The 20935-nt window shown below is 43.6% G+C and overlaps 1 protein-coding gene across 2 annotated transcripts in view; it reads left to right on the top strand.

Moving 5' to 3' along the window:
• Window positions 1-20935, top strand: part of KANSL1L (KAT8 regulatory NSL complex subunit 1 like) — a 62994-nt gene that overhangs the window by 12456 nt on the left and 29603 nt on the right. Inside the window, exons 3-4 of one of the 2 annotated variants that reach the window (XM_066575635.1) lie at window positions 11857-11992; window positions 17198-17389. In XM_066575635.1, coding sequence (XP_066431732.1) covers window positions 11857-11992; window positions 17198-17389 — 328 coding nt within the window. The remainder of the gene's footprint in view (window positions 1-11856; window positions 11993-17197; window positions 17390-20935) is intronic. The other variant, XM_066575637.1, reaches the window with a different exon arrangement.

Consider the following 20935-nt stretch of genomic DNA (forward strand, 5'->3'; position numbering starts at 1 on the left):
ATTCCTGCAAATCAATGTACGGCTCTCTAACAAGTCTGTAAAAGAATGACTGGAAATACTAGGAAACCAAGCCAGAATCCATACACAGACAGCTGTTTCAGGGTGTTTGCACCTCATCAGTGTGCAGTAGGTTTCTGGCTTGGCTGGTGTGAGTCCAGTGATGTGGGTCACCCCTCTTGACCCAAGATAAAACCAATAACAGCAAATACAGACCAAACGATAAACTACTGATAACATACGGTTAGAAAATGTAGACGTGCACTTCAAATAAGAGGACAAACCAGTAGCCGGGAGGGGGGAGGTTGCCGAATGTGTGAACAAAGGGGTGTCCTTTGTTCACACATTGGAGACCCCAAAGGTGTTGACATGTCATTGATAAAGCCAGTGATTGGCTGCAGTAACTGGAGACTGCTGGGGGACCAAGGAGGTGTCAGCAGCGGAGCAGCAAGGGACCAGTAAAATATTACTCCGGCCATCATTCTATATAATGGGTGGCTGCTTATAAAAGATTTCATGGGGCTGAAAAACCCCTTCCATCTCTTATGTGCAAGGAGGATGTGAAGATGATTCGAGCTGGAACGACAATGTGCCTAAATAGCTGCTCTCCTTGTGAATTTGCTCCTTTCGTAGCATCCTAATTATAATGCCATGTTTACCCGTCTCGCCACCTGTTCACTTTCTCTTAGCATCATTTAATCCTGCTGTATGGAGCAACTGAGGACAGCCTGCCAAGTCAATAGGGGTTTTTCCAGGCAGCACCTGCTGTCAGTGCCAGGATACTTCGGGGTCAGAGCAGAAGCCCCTGCTCCAGCCCTTGTGTAGTGGCCGGTGCTGGTCATTGCAGGCTGGTGTCTCATTGAAATCAATGGGAGCTGCGCCTGCAATTACCAGCGCCACCCACTACACAGGGGTCGGAGCTGCGACTTTTGCTCTGAACCTGTTGTATCCAGGCGCTGCCTGGAAAAAACCCTATAGTGGGTTTCTTGTTGTTAGGCCACCCGCCTCCGGATTCCGCAGCGAATACCGCCCCTAGGATGCTACGGAAAAGGGATTCTTCCTGCATACGAGCGGAAACTAATTGCAGTTTTCGCTCGTGGAGGAAAAATCATAGCATGCTCTATTTTTGCACGTTTCCATATGGACGGCTTCCATTGAAGTCAATGGAAGCCATCCAATCTGCGGCCACCAATTGACATTACGGTGAGGTCATGGATTCTGTGTCAGTGCTAGGTGCTGACATGGAAAAAAACAGAGCTTTAAAAAAAAATAAAAATCTGCCCTGCGCATGTCCAATGGCGAATCGTTCGGACTATCCGCAGTACAGAAAAAGCAACAGGTACGTACGGACGCCATTGCTGCCAAGGCCGGATTCCACATGAATCCCGCTCTGCCGTGTGCAGGCGGCCTTATTATCAGGATCCATTTTGACAGAATAACCAACTTTTTGTTCTGTAGCCACCCAGTGGTGTAAATCCTCCCGTACGACTCCACGTCTGGCTGCATGGAGACTCTCCCACTACTAGGTGGCCTGCACGGTGTATAATTAACGGATGGCAAGCTGCAGCCTGCATATAGTCATGGTTTATTAAACAAAGTTCACTTCGCAAAGCAGAATCTAGAAAGCAAACAGCTTCCTGCGTGCCTGGGCCGCCTCAAAGGACTAGTGTTCGGATAGAACGTCTCGTGTCATTTCCTACCGGGCCGCACAGTAGGAGGCCTTCAATCCTGGTAATCAGGTATTAAAGCAGTTGGACACTTTATGTGTGCGGAATGCAGGAAAGTCATAAAGAGTAACAGCACTTTTAAAAACTTCTGACACATCAGCGGCACACCTAAAGTTTGCATCAGGGGGGGGTCCTTCGGCTGTCTTTGCTGCATGTCAGCTCCCCTCAGCAGGTGAAGGCAGACACATAGACTTCTGTAGACATCCATGTGTCCGTTTTCAGCTGCCAAGTGGTGAGCGCCACAGCTCCTTCATTTAAGCAATCAGCAGGGGTCTCAGCACCCGGACCCCCACTAATAAAAACTTTTGACGTTGTTCTGACATATCAAAAGTTTGTTTAAAAGTGTAGCTACTCTTTAAACTTAGCAGTACACCTCCATTACCAGTGCTGTTATTTTTTCTCCTCTCCCCTGGAGATTTCCCAGCTCTCGGTAGTGGCGGCGGGGGGCTGCAGGGTAAGTCTCCATTCCCATGGGGTAGTTTGGCTGCAATTAAAAACTGCACCAAAAAGTACACTTGCAAAACAGCATGCTTTTTTGCCACATTTTACTATAAACATAGTGATAAAACACTTGGTTTCACCAATGCGGTCTTTATTGCATCTGAACTGCCCCGTGTGAATGGAGCCAAAGAGGTTTGTATACACTCTCTGGTCTGAACACAAATTATAAAGTTTCCAAGAGCGACCCGCTGGGTCTGGACAAGAAAAGATGGCCGCACCGCTTCTCTGACGACCTGATGGACACTATGCATCATTAGTCTAAGGCTCTACACCTGCTTTGATTGGACAGTTCTGCCCATGTGAGCAGCATGTAGTTTCTTAGATCGGGGTTTCCCAACTCCAGTCCTCACGGACCCCCAACAGGTCATGTTTTCAGGATTTCCTCAGTATTGCACAGGTGATGTAATTATTGTCGGTGCCTCAGACATTGCCACAGGTGTTCTTACTATACGAGATCCTGAAAACATGACCTGTTGGGGGCGCCGAGGACTGGAGTTGGGAAACCCTGTCTTAGGCTGGCTTCACACGGCCGTGACAGGCTCCGCCGTGGAATTCCGCGGCGGAGCCTGTCACGGCACCCCCCAGGGACCCCAATACTTACCTCCTACGTCCCACATGACGCTTCGGCGCGCATGCGCAATAGAGCAATAGAACCTAATAGCTGTGGGCAACGCAGCAGAAATCCGTCCGTGGGAAGGAGCCCTTAGACTACCAATACATACTAATGCACAGTGTGCATCAGGTAGTCAGAGAAGTGGTACGGCCATCTTTGTTAGTCCAGACACAGCGAGTCGCTTTTGGAAACTTTTTAATTTGTGTTAAGGATTGCCTTAATCGTCAGTCTGCCTGCAAGCAGCTGTGCTGGATGTGATGGAGGCGTCTTTCTGTGGTCAGCGGAGCAGGCTTATCTTTCTTCTACTGCCAGAACCATCAGTGTAAGGCTACCTGTCCATGGGCGCTATGATATCCCGCAGCGGATCTTCATCCGGGGAGCAGGAGCCTGCAGATGGATCTCCGCGGTCATGCTGCGATTTGCCGTCCGCGAGCGGAGAATCGCTATGATTTTCCGCTCGTGGACAGGGGGCTGCGCTTTCCATAGCAACGCTGGATTATTGCCACAGGGAACGCAATGCAGAAACGCCTGTGGACAGGCAGCCTAGAGTGGACGTACCTTCCCCCATACACCCTTTATCTGCCGCAGCTGAAAGAGCTCACAACAGGTATGTATTGTTAACTCTTACCAGGTTCTCCATAACATCATCTTCTATGTCCAAGACCAACTAGGCACCAATTAACCCCTTCTCTCTCTTAGACCACCAGGGATTTTCTATTCTCCTCTTCTCTGCTGCCCTGTAAGACCATAGATTTACCAATTAAGGCTGCTTTCACACGGCTCTGAATCTCGCACAAATATGAACCCCATTCTTTTTAATGGAGTCATATACACAAGTGATGTTTATTTCCCACCATGCCAAAAATTCGTGGCATATCCTATCTCTTCGTGTTCCTTGAAACACATCGCCCATTCATTTCAATGGGACCTTTTAATGCATTGCATGGTTTTCACATGCGGTGCGATGTGCATTCACGGTTTTGCAGTGAAATCAATGGAAAACACTTGTGATTCTCTATCACGCTGGAGGATCAGAATCTCACAGATGCGATGTGTTTTTGCCTGAAAAACGCCTCGCACCCATGTGTAGATCGCACGATATCAGGCCAAGTTTCAATATTGTGCTCGTCTGTGTGTAGGTAGCTTAAAGGGGTCGTCCAGGGTTAGAAGAACATGGCTGCTTTTTTTTTCAAATACAGTGCCACCCTTGTCCATGGGTTGCGTCTGGTATTGCAGCTCAGCTCCCATTTACTTCAGTGGAGCTGAGCTGCAATATCCCACACAACCTATGGACAGGAGTGGTGCTGTGTTTGAGTGGAATCAGCCATGTTTTTCTAATCCTGGAAAACCCCCTTAACCCTTTCCCTGCCCTATACTAGCAGAGATGGGCCCCATTTACTCACTGCTTTAAGGTAAGTTCACACAGCAGAATCCAATGCAGACTTGTCCATCCAGATTTATTGTATAAAGGTGATGGCAGAAACCCACGGACTTCTGCCACAGCCATGCACTTGTATATTTGCAGATTTAGCCCCCTTCAATAGGCAAATCAACTTGAAGGATTCCCAGCGCAGAATCAGTGTTAGGAAGTGACAAGTCACTTCTTTCTTTTCCAGATGTGGATTTCGAATCCATGTATTTAGAGAATCCACATCGTATGGACTACTACACGGATTCCTGTTATGAGTCATGGGAAGTGGACTTGATGCAGAATCGGGGTGGATTTGAACATAGCCTTAGGCCATATTCAGATATCTGATGTGCCTGTTAGGCCACTGCCATACGGGCGTAAAAAAATTTTAAAAAAATCGCATGAGATTTGTAAATGCACTCCAAAAGGCAGTCCTATGTAACACATACAGTATGGCATGTTAGGTATTGTGACAGCCATAAACAAGCTATGTGTAGATTATAAAAAGTGATTAGAAGAGGCAAGAGCTGTAAATTAATTAAATATATATTCACATACGCATTTATACGCACAGGTGTAGTAACATTACCCAACAAACGCGCAGTGCCCCCTTCAGATATAGTTCTTTGCTCTGTGCCCCCCTACTTTGATATGATTTCAGCTTTGTGGCGCCTGCTTAGATATTGCTCCATCTCTGTGGCCCCCCCTTACATATAGCTGCCTGCCCTGTGGCCCCCAATTAAATACGGTCCCTGCTCACAAGTTTTCAGCAACAGTGAAAGGTACTCTCAGTCCCCCATACTGTAGCACTGCTGCAGCCGGAGGTCGCTGAACACGTCTTGGATGACCCCCACCTCCCCGGTGCACAGTGTGTGCAGGGGATTGCAGGGAGGGTGGTCCGTGTAGTGCCCCGCGCGGCGACCTCCAGCTGCAGCAGTACTATATGCGAGTGAAAGGGAGGGTCACCACCCGGCGGACCATAGCGACCTAAATTATGTTTTACTGACAAGAAACGTTAAAAATAAATACGGCACTGACCTTTAGACTTTTTTTTACAGGTGGCACCCCCACTTACAGCAGACATGCCGCACATTCAGAAGACATTTTTCTTTTATTACGACCGCATGATGGGGCTTGTCACAAACGGCAAAGAGACTGACAAAGCTTGTGCCCATTTGCAAAATTTTGGGCAAATGGACAACCATATTGCTCACTATCTGGAGCCCTGGGTACATGGGCGCTGCTCATCCTGCAGAAGGGGTCGGTCATGTATTGCTTCTGCAGCCTCCCTCTATACTGATCAGGAATTGATTGATATGCAGTGTATCCTCTTACTATAGAAAGAGGTTCATCAGCAGCTGCAGCATGCCGTTTTCCATTACATAGTTTATTGTAAATATATGGGCATTTCATATGAGTCAAACCATGATGGCTGTGAAGTGTGCAGCGGCCTTGTGCTTCTTACAGTCCTAGAACACCTAATAATAATCTAGTTTACAGAAGTACATTATATCATATAGACTATTATCTGTCCTATAGGTCACTGACATGAACAGATGGAAAAAGAACTGCCACATATTAGTGGCGTGTGTAATTTAACATGGATGCATCTAGACCTGTTGAGCGATTTAATTGGCCTCAGAGGTCGTATTAATTGTGCTTACTAGTTCTTCTATTCCCCGCAGTGGTTTGGCGAGTGAACGGTCGTGCCATGGAAACGTGGAGATGTCTTTTAGCACTCGACTAATGTAGCTCACCAATGCGGAGGCTTTATTACGTCCCGCTGCAGTAATTTCTGCTAATTGTCCAACATTTTGACATTTTTTTTCTCCCTCTAGTTCTAGAATGTTTGCATTATCTTGTACGTTTGACCACCAGGTCAACCTGATTGTCCACTCCTCACCGCAGTGATGTACAGGCTGTGCTATAGAGCCAGGAGCTCCTCCGCGCTGTAAGATGACGGGGCCATAACTTTTATGTTTCCTTGTAGGAAATAAAGTTAATGCAAAAAAAAAAAAAGACTTACTCAGACTGTAATTTTACTGAAAGTAGCTGATGGCGGTTTGAGTACACAACCAGCGGTTCATATGTTTTCATAGGTTCTTTTAAAATTTCGATAATTGACCTGACTACTGTACTGTCCAATTACAGAGTCACATCTAGAAACTAGAGTTTATACAGGTTGGACCACGGAAATGTAGCCCACTTCCAATCCCAACACCATGTTCTAAATTTCTGCGGAGCACAGGAATCGAAACAATTCTGAACAATGATGTCCCGTGTAAATGAGCCATTATTGTGGAAGGCTAGGGGTGAAGCAGATCCATTTGAGGAAACACAAGAGGTCTTCACTGATAAATAGCCAGGTACAAAACCACCTGCGAAACATTGTGTTCAGAATCCGGGTCCGATGTAGCGCCAAATCGCGTCTGTTGAACACATGAAGAAACCAAGACCTCTTTGAGTCCAGATGTCTAGCAGATTGCAAATAGCCCTCAGAAAACAATTTGGAGACTTCCCAGCAAGTTGGTGTGAATCTCTGAACCTGAAACAATACTGGCGTGGGTTAATGAACCATTTACGGAAAAGCAAACAAGGGGTTATGGCCACCACATTCCCCGGACTTGTCCACATGCGATTTCTATCTATGGGGAAATTTAAAGCAGAAGGTATAAACCAATATTCTGCATACCCTGGATGAACTCAAGGAAAATATCTGCAGCATCGCTGTTGAAGAGCTGCAGGCAGTATTAGCCAACATGTTGCGACGTGCCCAAATCTGCATAGAAGTGAATGGGGACCACGTCCAGCATGTATTGTAACATTTGAGTAAATCCATAAAACTTTGGAAAATTCAATCTATCTGCTCATTCTTCCTGTGGCAGTGTTGTTTGGGGTGGGCTACTTTTCCATGACCTTGTATAAGATAATGTTGGGCCAACACAGGCAGCAATTTGTGTTATATTAAGCAAAGGAGAAGGCATTGAGATACGTCTAAGCATATAAAAAACTTGTGTTGCCATCTAAGTGTATGTTTGAGCTCATTATCTCATCTACAGTTTTATAGGGAATTCAGAAATGTTAATCCCTTGCTCCAGGCCATGCCACCCTGTGTTTCCATCAATTATGTTGACGTCAACAGCATCATTAAAATAATTTTCTTTACTGCACGTTTATGGCGTAGCTATTGGGACTCTAAAGGGCTATTTACACCATAATCGATCAAAAATGAGCGATAATCAGTGTCAATGCAAAAAAATCGTTCGTTCATTTCTTATCGCCAACTTTCAGTCAGCATAAAAAACATTGCTGGATCACCGGCTTCTCGCTGCGTGTAAACGCTCTCCTCTCAGCGCTTCACATAGAAGGTGAAGCGCTGAGCGAAAAGCCCGCGATCCAGCGGTGATCTTTGCCTGTCTAAACGCACTTGTGCTTTCGTTTAGATGAATGTCGCCCCGTCTCGATGTAACATAAGTGATACAGAGAACAAGGATCTTTTTGCCTCTCACTTGCAGCATAGAAGTGGCAATATCTGCACAGTCACTCCCTATTCCTCTAAAAATGTATCGATAAATTGACAACTGGGTGTTGCCATTCTCCTTGACAAAGGGGTTTAGACCTACAGTCTTTGCTATTACCCACCCCAAATCTGGTAACACCCAGTTGACAATGTACTTATTAATTTCTAGTAGCAATACCCGAGAAACTGCACAACAGAAAGGTATAAGAGAAGCTGCTCTAGAATTATTACATCATTGGCATTACAAGTATTAGGACAGGGGACAGTAGTTCCTGCATCACGCCGCACACATTTGTTGTTGGTTATGAGGGGGCTTAGAAGTTACGCCCCTCGTGGGATCGTGGGTGTAATTGACAGCTGCTTTCCTGCTGTTGTTGCCGAGACCAAACCAGGTTCCAATCCCAGCAATTTAACTGTATAGATGCTATTGTTGATGCAGACAGCAGGATCTCGGGGGTTTGGAGAGGGAGCTACTTCCTTCACCGCATTGGCACCCCTGCAATCAGATCGCCATGGTGCCTTTGGTTGCCATGGCAGCTGAAGGACAAATTATGGCCTCCAGGTCTACCATATGGGGTGGGTGGCCTAGGGTGGTCCGTTTCTGAAAGTGACAGTTTATGCTGTATTACGTAAATAGTGCAGCGTATTATCTAAACAATCGACTGATCGCATCTTCAAGTCCTCAAGCGGGATGAGTACATGTGGCTAAGAAAAAAAACAAAAAAACATCTTCCATTAAAATTAAAAGTCACGTAAAAAAGGAATAGAAATCTGAATGCTTTTCAATTAAATAAGATTTACTTAAAAAAAAACAAGGCAATAACAAACCGACAAACCGGTATCGCCATGTTTGTAATGATCCGTACTATATACGAATTATGTTGTTTATCCTAGACTTCGCACACTGTCGGGGGGGGGGGGGGGTTGGGGGGGACTAAGAAAACGTTGTGATAATTGTTAATTTTGATTATCTTGCCTTGCAAAAAACACAAAACAATAAAAGATCAAAAAGTCATTAGCATTTCATAATGGTAAAAATGTAAACCCATCCCAATAAAGAAGCCCTCACACAGCTCTTTAGATGGAAAGATAGAAAAATGTTACATCTCCATGAGTATGGCGATGTCGACAACATTTATTTTTCTATGTTTTTATTGTGCAAAAATGAAATTAACAATATGAATTTGGTATTGCTGTAATCGGACACAGAATAAGGTCCCATGTCCATTACAGTGATACCTTGGGTTAAGCTTACAAGCTTTCTGTCTTGAGAGCAGGCTCTCTCCTGAATTTTTGCTTTGACTTAACAGCAAAAACTTGGGTTAAGAGCCTTACTCTCAATGGGGCTGCCGCTGGCCCCATTAAAAGTAGTGGCCTGCTGACAACCCCTGCAGTGATTTTCGGGGAAGGGCTTGAAATATAAGCCCTTCCCTAAAAATCATCCCTAGCTGTAGTAAAAAAATATATACTCACCTGCCCGCTGCTGTCCGCTGTCATTTATACTGAACACAGTAAACCAGTGATGGTGAATGTTTTAGAAGCAGAGTACCCACACTGCAACCCAAAACCCACTTATTCATTGCAAAGTGCCCACGTGGCCATTTACACGGGACGATTATTGCTCAAAATTCATTCAAACGAACCAATTTGAGGGATAATTGTGCACTGTAAATACACAAAAATTGCTCACTATTTGTTCGCAGTTCAGACTACCAAAGAACTGTGGGGTCAAACACTCACTACCCCATTCAATGAATTCCGTGAGGGCTCTAGTTCCCAAAATAGAAGTCCATTTTGGGGTGATCTACTGTTTGGGGTATTTTAGGGCTCAGAAAATGCAACATTGCATCCGAAAATTACTCCATCAAAGTCTGCTCTTCAAAAGCCAGATAGCACTCCTGGCCTTCTGAGCCCTGCCATGCACCAAACTGCGGTTAATATTCACATATGGTACATTTCCATACTCCATCTTCCTTATTTGCATATTGCCAAGAGGAGCATGGATGGCTTTATTAAGGCTGGTTTAGACACAACGATTCTCGCTCAAAAATCGCTCAGACGTCTTTTGAGCGAGAATCGTGTCGAACTGCACTGACATCGTGACGTTTTCATTAGCCAGTTGCTGGTCATTGTCTTTCAGCATGCTGAAAGACAATGATGAGCCTTATCAGGAGTTCACAGCGGGACACAGCTGATACTATTGTTTCACCTGGTATCCCGGTCCGTAAACACAGCCGGGGTATGAAGAACACAGCGGTTCAGCTGTGTTCTTCATACTCCGCACGGAGCGCACAGCTGTATACCAGCTGTGTGCTCCGTGAACACAGCCAGGGTATGAAGAACACGGTGCTCTAGCTGTATTCTGCATACCCCTGCTCACAGCCCTCAGCTGTATAACAACCGGGTGCTCCAAGGAGATTGGATACAGAAGACAAGCGGCCCCACTTGTCTTCTGCATACTTCAGTTGGAGCGCAAAGTGATCAGTCAAAACTGTCAATCACACTGCCGTTTGAGCGATCACCTTGCCATGGAAATGCACACAACGATTATCGGTTAAAAGATGTCTTTTGAGCGAGAATCGGTGTCTAGATCGGGCATTAGTCTCCTCACTCACCTTCTTGGAGAGATGTTACCCCTCCCATACTCGGTAGGTAATGGGGAACACATTCTGGGGTGTGTTATTTTTAATTTTTTTTCTTCTCCTATTTCCCTTGTAAAAGTGAAAAAATTAGCACTAGGGATGAGCGAGTATACTCGTTAAGGCACTACTCGCTCGAGTAATGTGCCTTAGCCGAGTATCTCCCCGCTCGTCCCGAAAGATTCGGGTGCCGCCGCGGGGCGGGGAGCTGCGGGGGAGAGCGGGGAGGAACGGAGGGGAGATCTCTCTCTCCCTCTCTCCCCCCGGCTCCCCGCCCCGCAACTCACCTGTCACCCGTGCCGGCCCCCGAATCTTTAGGGACGAGCAGGGAGATACTCTGCTAAGGCACATTACTCGAGCGAGTAGTGCCTTAGCGAGTATACTCACTCATCCCTAATTAGCACCAAACTTGCATTTTGTTTAAAAAAATTCTAAAAGACCTGTGGGGTTAAGATGCTCAGTATAATACCCCTTTATGAATTCTGAGAGGGGAGCAGTTTCCCAAATAGGGTCTTTTGAGGGGTGTCTCTTGGCTCCCCTAGGCCTCTGCAATTCTGAAAAAAGTCCCAATAAAAGGGGGACCTCAAAATGCACATGGTGCTCTTTCACTTCTGAGGCCTGTGTTTGAGAATCGTTATGTACAAAGACCACATGTGGGATATTGAAGATTCATGTTAATAAATATTAAGTTTTGTTTATTCGCTACCTTCTGCTGTAATACAGAATAATATGTATTAAAATAAACAATTTTCAAGAAAATTGACGTTTTCAAATTTATCCTCCACTTTTCTTAACTTCTGAGATGTTTCACAGGAATTAAACAGACTTTGTAAATGCAGTTTTGAAAGCTTTAAGGGGTGCAGTTTTTGCATTGGGGTGATTTATGGGAGTTTCTGATATATAGACCTATCAAAGTCACTTTAGAGCCAAATTGGCTCCTTTACAAATAGATTTTGGATAATTTCTTCAAAATTATTACTTTTATATTTAAAAGCTTCCCGACATCCAAAATGCTTAAAAGGACACTTGGCAAAATGATGCCAACATGAAGTTCATGGGGTAAATGTTATTTATTAACTATTTTATGTGATATAAGTAAATGTGAGCATATAAATTCAAAGTCTTGAAAATTGCTAATTTTTTAAAAAATGTCGGTAAATTTTAGATTTTGTTTTTTAAACACAAAATATGTCAACCAAAATTGATCATTAATGTAAATGTTCAATATTTCATGAAAAAAACGGTCTCAGAATCACTTGGATAAGTAAAAATATTCCAAAGTTATTACCATATAAAGTGACACTTGTCAGATTTGAAAAATGGGGCTTGGTAAGGAAGCCAAAACTGTCTTCAGGGGGAAGAGGTAGAAGGACCGGTAGATATTAGCATCAGACTTTGGCAGCTTTTTTTTCTTGTATCAGCCATCAAATGCATCATTTTGTTCACAGTACTGCTGAATGGAACTGGCTTTCAGAAAGAGCAAATATTGGGAGTCGCTGGACCTGGCTTCAGGCTCAAATAGCAGAGTTGGAATACAAAATTCATCAGCTGGTGGATCTACATAGTCAACTACGAAGCAAGAAGGTATCCAATGTTAACTACTGAATGAATGTGTCTTACTACATGGGAATGTCCGTGAATTTCATAGTGACTAGAGATGAGTGAGCACCCAAATGCTCGGGTCCGCGTAATTCGAGTCAAGCTTTTCGTAAAATTTGAGAGCTCTACTCGAGTAACGAACCCCATTGACTACAATGGGAGACTCGAGCATTTTTGTATGTGGGACGCTGGGTTGCTTTTTTTTTCTTCTTGGTTTGTGTGTTCTCTCTCTCTCCCCCTCCGCCTCCCTATACCCCCTCCCTCTTCCTCTCCGGCTTCATTCACTTTAGAGCTTCCAGTGCATGAAATCAAGGTAAAAACGGCGCAACATTCTGCTCTGTTTCATTTGGAAAGTTTTCGGGCAGCATGCTGGTAGCCATTCAGACCTCATTATAGTCAGTGGGATCCTGTTGGTGCCATTTGGGTCTGGCAGGTACGGCATTTGGCAGCTCCAGTATTTTTGCTGCTCCTCTTCTATAACTGACCTGAACCATAGAAGGCATGCCAAAGGCTTCATTCAGGTGTGAATGAGACCTATAACATGTAGGCATCAATTACCTAGAATGATTCAGTGCTTGGCCAAAGATACACTGACATTTCTGTTGCACTGCAAAGGTTACACCCCAATAATATTGTAGTAGCCAACAACGGCCTGTTTTGATTGAGTTTTTTTGTAACTCTATGTAGCAGGAGTGGGGCTGAACCTTGGAGTCACTTTAATTCCTTAAGACACAGCCATTGTTTTTTTCTTGTTTGTCTTTTTCTCCCTGCTTTCAAAAAACATAACTTTTTTTTCTAATTCTCCATTGGCGTAAATGTATGAGGGCTTGTTTTTTGATGGATGATTTGTATTTTTCAGTGGTACTATCTAATGATTGAAAAACGTTAAAAATTTTTAAGTGAAATGAAACGGGAAAAAACAATATTGCACCATTGGTCCGTTTTTACGGCGTACATGGGACAGCAAAAATGACTTGCTCTCTTTATTGTGTGGGTCATTGTGAGTACGGCGATACCAAATTTACATATATTTTTAAAAGACAAATATAACTTTCTGTTGCCATCTTCCGATCACTATAATGGTTTTAAATGATGGGGCTTTGTGAAGACTTGCAGTTGTCTGAAAGAACGATGAGCCTTACAAATGCCTCACCTTGAGTTCTCAGCGGGATACCACTGATACTATTGTTTCCGCTGGTATCCCGCTCAGAGAACACAGACGGAGTAGGAAGACAGTGCTCCAGTTGTGTTCTGCATACCCCGCAGGGAGCGCACAGCTGTATACCACCTGTGCGCTCTGTGAACACAGCAGGAGTATGGGATGCCGGCACTCCTGCAGTGATTTTCGTTTACTGGCTTTAAATATATGCCCTTCCCTGAAAATCATCCGTAGCTGGAGTAAAAGCAAAAAAAAATTTGAATTCAAGGAATGGCCGACCGCAGCCTGTGATTGGCTAAGCGCTGTGACCAATCATAGGCAGCACGCAGCTGTTATTCAATGAATGGCGGAGCGCTGCCTGTGATTTGGCTGAGCGCTCAGCCAATCACAGGCTGCGCTCGGCCATTCCTTGAATTCAATGAATGGCCAAACGCTGCCTGTGATTGGCTGAGTGCTGTTACCAATCACAGGCAGCGCCCTGCTGTCATTCATTGAATGCCTGAGCACTGCCTGTGATTGGCTGAGCGCTCAGCCGATCAGATACAGCTCTTTCAGCAGGCTGTGATTTTAAATCCCCGTCTGATGAAAGAACTTCAAAGCAGTGCAGGGAGAAGACCCAGCTACACGCACCTGAGCCCCGGCAGCAGCAGAGAGGTGAGTATATATACATTTTTTTTTTTTTTAAAACACATGCTATGGAAGATTTTCAGGGAAGGGCTTATATTTAAGCCCTTCCACGAAAATCACTGTGGGGTTGCCTATCTTCTGCATGCCCTGCTCGAAGCGCTCAGCTGGATACCAGCTGAGCGCTCCTAGAAGGCAACAGCTGTATGCAGAAGATAGCAGCCCCGCTTGTCCTCTGCATACAGCGTGAGCCTTCATTTACACACTTATGCAAAGTGAACACTCAAAAATGTCACTCAAACTGTCGTTTGAGCGAATTTTGAGCGATCATCTTGCTGTGTAAATGCACACAACGATTATCGCTGAAAAGACAGTCATTTGAGCAATAATCGTGTCTAAATGGGATATTAGACGGCTTTCACTGTGCAGAATAAATAATGTATCAATTTATTCTTTTTTTTGTTTTGATTTTTAATGTTGATAATGAGAAGAGGGGTTTTTTAACCTTTTTTTTATAATTTAAAAAAAAATTTATTTTGATTTTAACTTTTTTTTGATTAGTATAATGGGATTTGTTGTTGTCTTTTTATTATCTTGAAGGACATGTATTTTTTTTTAATCATGATTGTTCAGTCATTCAGTTCACTGTATCTGTAAATGTGGAAAAACTGAGTGATTGGCGTTTAAACCAGACGATTACTGAACGAGCCAACAATTATTTTTATGCCTGCATAAAACGAACAATAAATTATTCATCGTTCAATTGTTGGCCATGTTTACACCAAATGAATATCATTTAAATTCGAACTATCCAAAAATTTTTTTATTTTTTTTAACCATAACCTTGTAAAAGGGTCTTCAGTATCAAATATAGACGGACACAATCTACAGATCATATCTTTTATTGAGTACATTGACTAAACCTCCGCAGTGCAGTGAGAAAAAGTCAACCGGTACTGTTGTATCTTGACGCCACCGGAAGCTAGGGGCTGACCTGGTGTTGCTGGGGTTTACCAAGCCCCTAGCTTCTAATTGGCTCTTTGAAGGAAGGCCGCCACTGACACCAATGTTCCCCGGTGATGTTCCTGCACTCACTATGTTGGGTCCCGCTGTGTGCAGAGCAGCGGCCTCCCTGCAATGTCCCCGCACTTAGTATGTTGGGTCTGGCATCTGTGCAGCATCAGTGTGCCTGCTCCGGGGAGACTGATATCTGCAGAGTCTATATTCATTTTTGCCTGCCCTGGAGGGTTAGCATTAGGGTTCCTGTTAGGCTTACATTATTAGCTTTACACCTATTAATGTAAGGCTAACAAAAAAAACTAATCATAACCCTCCAGGGCAGGCAAAAATCAATACAGACGCTGCTAGAACCACGAATTCAGCCTATCGGGAGCTAGGGGCATGACAACCACTCCACCATGCAAGCCCTGTCAAACCCCTAGCTTCCGCTGGCGTCAAGGTATAACCGTACCAAGTCAATCCTTGAATTCGATAATCTGTACTTCCCCCTTTAGCAGCAATCACTTCCACCAAACGTTTCCTGTAGCTGCAAATCTCCCCCATAGTGTTCTGTGCTTGTGATTCTGTTCAATTGCAAGACGCACAGAATTCGCATATTGAAATAACCTATTATTTTCAGTGGGTTAATTTTATATAAGCAATTTCTCGCTTGCACTACTAACTGCATGATCGAAAAATCACAGTATGTCCTATTTTCATGGGAGTCTTGCATGAGAATGGGATCATGTAATGTGTGGTGTCCCACGGATGGGGTGTCCATGCGCTTTATGATGCAAGTTGGGCCCAAGAGCCTCAGCTGTGTAAATACAGCCTAATAGTGGACATATGAATAGAGGTGTTTGTAGAGTCTTTTATAGATCTTCTGCTATTATTCTTGGGTTCTTTCTTGGCTCTTTTGGGATTATCAGTTGTGCTCTTGTAGTGACCTTAAAACCTACTCATAGGGAGAGTAGCATTCTTATACGTTCTCCGTATTGATAATTTGTCTAACCATGGATTTTTGTACACCCAAGTCTTTAGCAATGCTTTTGTAGCATTTTCCAGCTTCATGCGTCTCTATAACAAGTCTTTTAAGGTCTTCTGAGAGCTGTTTGCACCGAGGCATGGTTCACACTAACCAGTCTTTCTTAGGAAGAACAGATTTGTCAGTAACCAGGCTTTGTGTGCTTTTATTTAATGGGCAAAGCACTTGTGAAACAAACACTTCCAATCTCATCGTTATTTGCCAGCTAGCTCTTAGAGAAATCGTTAATCTAGTGGTTCACTTACGTCACCTCCCTGCACTGAGGATGTTTCTCTGTGTTTTTAATAAAAGACATGAACTATACAACTGTTTTTTTTCTGTTATTAGTTTAGATTGTTATCTAAGTTGCAGCTATAGACAAACACAATCAGTTCATATTTGATTAGTAAACCATATAGAAATCCAAAATCTTCCTAGCGGTTCACTTACTTTTTCTGGCAACTGTAAACTTTAGCTGCCACTTGAGCTTGTCTGGTGGTTGGAGCTTGGTTTTATAAGGTGGAGGGGTGCTGAAGTATGGGGATAGGAAAAGCAGAGTATAAATTGCTCAGAATGGTTTGTTCTTTGTACAATTTTCATCCTCCTTATTTTGGGCAAGAGTAAGGCTGCCTTCACATCTGCGTTAGTACGCCCGGTCGGAGCTTCCGTTGCAGTACCGGCACAAAACACCGGAAGAAATAGCACTGCATGCAGCGCTTTTTTTCTTCCAGCAAAAAGTCGGTCTGCTGAGCAGAAACTGAGCGGACTTCATTATATTCACTGAGGTCCGTTCATATCCATCATAAGACTGACCCGTTCGGCATGGGGATTTCCCTTTCCTGCTCCCCGAACGGAGCAGAAATACCGAATCCCCGCCGAAGATGTGAAAGCAGCCTAAGTTCATATGGAAGGATTTCTGCATTTCCCAAATATAAATGTTGACCTGTCATCAGGGGCGTAACTATAGAGGATGCAGGGGATGTGGTTGCCCCCGGGCCCAGGAGCCGTAGGGGGCCCAAAAGGCCTCTCTTCTCCATATAGGGAGCCCAGTACTATGAATAAAGCATTATGTTTGCTTCAAGTTACGCCTCTGCCTGTCATTAATATAAAACTGTATAACTTTTCGATGTACCAAGCACTTCTAAGTTCCGATCGTTTTGTGCCATGCATTCCTTTAATAACTGGTTATGGTACATCTCCTCTCTCCAGTGTTGAGCGGTTACGTAATGTGCACACTAGGTCTACATATAATTATATTACACAGTAAATTATAGCTTATCACGCCACCTCCCATAGTGCCACGGACTGTGGGTGGCCTCTTTATGAACAATCAAGCTGAATGTTGTGCTTGCTTATCTGGGCAGGTTTTATTTCTGTATCCTAGGGAACTCTGGTGTTTCGGGAATTTTCAAATTGCATTCTCGGGAAAAAGACCCATCTGCCACATCCAAGCACTTCATTATGGCCTGCCGAGACGCTGGAAACCCCCTCGGAGGAAACAAATCTGCCTCCAGCTATGGATTTAGAAATGTCTCCCAGCAGCCCGACCTTGCTCCTGAGAAACATAGAGAAACAGGTAATAAAGTACAGAAGCCGCGGTGCTTCATTGTGCCACATAATTGTAAAGCAGAGAAGCGTGAAGGTATTTAATCTCATTGGCAAGCATGGAAAACACCATTAACTTGATGAGAAATCTCTACGCTGGATTTACAATTAACTTGAAGTTGCTGCATCTACTCTGGCAGCAGCAAGTATGTTTCTGGCTCCATTCAGTGTATGGGATGAAGTAATGTATGTGCTGCACAATACTGGTTATCCCTGTAAATCATCTCTACAGAAGGATGTGCTTCATTGATCCCCGGCCAGAATGGGATGGAATCCGTTCTCAGCCGCGACAATGTAATAAAGTTACCTACGCATTTAAAGACAACCCATCGCCCATTTTTTTTTAATTAATTAGTTGCTTTCTACAGTATAATAATATTATTTGCTGCCTATTTTTTCTTTAAAAACAAAATTTATAAAATCTGCATATAAAGTTATTTTTTTGCCCTTATGTATAAATGTGTTTTCAGAACAGATTTGTGGCTAAAACTGCGTCAGAGTTTAGAAAAACTCACAAATGGTTTGTGCCAAAAAGAAAAAAATATCCCAGTTTGCCAAATTTTTTTGTTTCCCCCGAAAATGGGCGTGGCAAACTTCTGTGTATCATTCCAACACATCTGTAAAGCATTATTACAAAAGTGTCCGTAAAAACTGTCACTTATAAAATGTAATTAAAGTTGGTTTAAATGAAGAGGCATTTGCGCATGCTTGTTGTGTCACATTTTTTGGTGTAAAATATAATTATTTTGACTAATTATATTATTTTAGTAGACGATGCAGAATAACATTTTGCAAAAAAAAAACTATTTCTGAATGCAGACTGGCACAATTCGCACATGTAGTAGTGTTATATGGAAATTGGCGCATTTTGTGGCACAAAATAAAATGCATGGATAAGGTTTTTTTTTATGGGTTTTTTGCCTCCGTTTTATGTGTTAAAATCAGTCGTTAGACTGCTGGCTAATTTTTTTACATTAGTACAGAAGGCAGAATGTAATTTGTGGCGCAAAGCAAATTTCAGAATACAAATTGGTGCATTTATGGCGCACACAACACTGCTATGCAAAAAATGATGCATTTTGAAGCATCTTTACTATTTTTGGTCAGTGCGTCACCTTTTGATATTTGGTGCATTTAAAGGGCTTAATCACAGAAGCGTATATTGGCCGCCGTTTTTACAGCCGGCCAATATATGCTACCATCTGAGCTGTCTTCCCCTTCCTTCACCGGCTCACCTCCTCTCTGGCTGTTTGCAATGGGAGGGTGCTAGATGGGATGGAGCTAAGCTTAACTCCGCCCCTGTCCTGCCCCCTCCCATTGCAAACAGCCGGAGGGGAGGAGAGAGGAGGGGAGCCGGCAAGTGGGAAGGTAGGGGAAGACAGATGGTAGCGTATATCGGCCGGCCGTGAAAACGGTGGGCGATATACGCTCGTGTGAATAAGCCCTCAGACTGTGGAGTACTAAAAAGAATTGGTGCAATATTCACCAATATTTATAAATCTAGGCCATTGGGGCTTTTTAAAACTTTAAATATAACAGTTTTCTGTGAAAAAATGGAGGCCAAAAATCTGTTTTACATGGTTGTGCCACTTCTGTCATGTGCCTTTAGACACTTTCAGTCAACTTTTCCGATATTGTTTGAATAAAGGGGCACAGCCTAAATTGCAACAAATTGCTGTGAATTGCGACAAGTTTTGCACAATTTTTGGTGTAAAGTTTAAACTAAGCCAAGTTTCTTCAGTTTATTCAGTGATACATCTTGCACAGTTTAAGACTGTCTAGTCTAGGTTTGCACTGTGTAACCTCTAGACAGTATTAGTAAATGAGCCCCTTTTTCTTTTGCTTGCTTTCTCTATTCACCCCTATAGAAAAAAAAGGTCTGGAGGTTCTGTGTTGAAATTTGTCCGTGGACTAAAATACTTGGCTATGCCATCGGAATGCCCACAATGCATTGCTCTGCACTGTGTACATTCAAGTTTCTTATCAGAAATGAAAAAATGAGAGTTCTAAGCTATTATGCAGGATTAAAACTTCATTTACTTCAATACTGGGCTGAGTAGGTGGAGACTTGAATTACTGCAACCCTTTACTTTCTCCCTGCCGATGTTTGCTGCAGCAACAGAGAATTATATAGCCAAAGTAGATTTTGTATCTTATTCAAGCGGGGACTTACAAGCTGTTTGTTTGTCTATAGAGGGAACTTGTTAGTTTGTAAAGCAGGGGTGTCAAACTCATTTTCACTGAGGGCCACATCAGCCTTATGGAGCCTTCAAAGGGCCGATTGTAATTATAAGACAGTATAGTAAAAGTGAACCCCACAGTGGCCCGATTGGTAATAAGGTCCCCCATGGCGGCCAGTTCGCACACTAATAAATAACACACACACACGTGCACACTAATATGTATATTATATTATATATTAGAGCTTCGTGTGGTGCAGAGTGTAAGCTCTCACCTACGACCTGAAGGTTGCAAGTTCAATCCCCACATGATTCAGGTAGCCGGCTCAAGGTTTACTCAGCCTTCCATCCTTCCGAGGTTGGTAAAATGAGAACCCAGCTTGGTGGGGGGTAAAAAGTAATAATTACCTGAAAGTGCTGCGGAATAAGTTGGTGCTATACAAATACCAAGATTTATTATTTATTATATATATGTGTGTGTATGTATATATAGAGAGAGAGAGAGAGAAACAGGCAAACACTATTCTACATATATGCACACTATTATACACGTATGTGCACAGACGCACGCTATTGCGCACAGACGCACGCTATTGCGCACAGACGCACGCTATTATACACATATTGCACAGACACACACATTATTTATATATCTATATATACATACACGCACTCACAGGTGCATATATATATATATAAATATATATATATATATAATACACACGGACACTTCTGCATTTTTATACACATTTTTATACTTACCTGCATCCAATATGGTCCCACTGACTGGTATACCGGCTGCTCTCTTCTTGGGCCCCTAATTTCTCCCCAGGCCTGCAGCCAAGAACAGAGGTAGGGCCGGTGAGAGGAGTTCAGCGCTGACCAGGCTCTCACTCTGCAGCTGCTCCTCCTCAGTGTTGCTCTCCTCGCTGCAGAGATGATGTCTTCTGCAGTCTTCTTCCCTCCTCGGCGGCTGTTACAGTCTGCTATCGGCACTCCTCTATTACTGTCTGGACTACTGAGACAGAACAAGTCAATAGAAGATCGCCTACTGACTGCAGCATGGAGGTGAGGGAACTTTGTGCACAAACGGCGGGCCACAGAAAATGAGGTGGCGGGCCTTGTGTTTGACAACTGTGTTGTAAAGTCTTCAGGCCAGACTACCTAGTGTTTGCAGTGGCAAATGTAAGGCAATGTAGCAGGCTTTTGGAATTGGTGTCTGTCACCGGGCTGCATCTCCACTATACCTGTAACATGGCAGATGGCGATAACTGCTTCCTGTTTGTGAAAAGGATAAAAAGGAGAGGTTTGCAGTACAAATCACTGAGCTGTGAAAG

This window comes from Eleutherodactylus coqui, chromosome 8, assembly GCF_035609145.1.
Source record: "Eleutherodactylus coqui strain aEleCoq1 chromosome 8, aEleCoq1.hap1, whole genome shotgun sequence".
NCBI classification, from domain to species: Eukaryota; Metazoa; Chordata; class Amphibia; order Anura; family Eleutherodactylidae; genus Eleutherodactylus; species Eleutherodactylus coqui.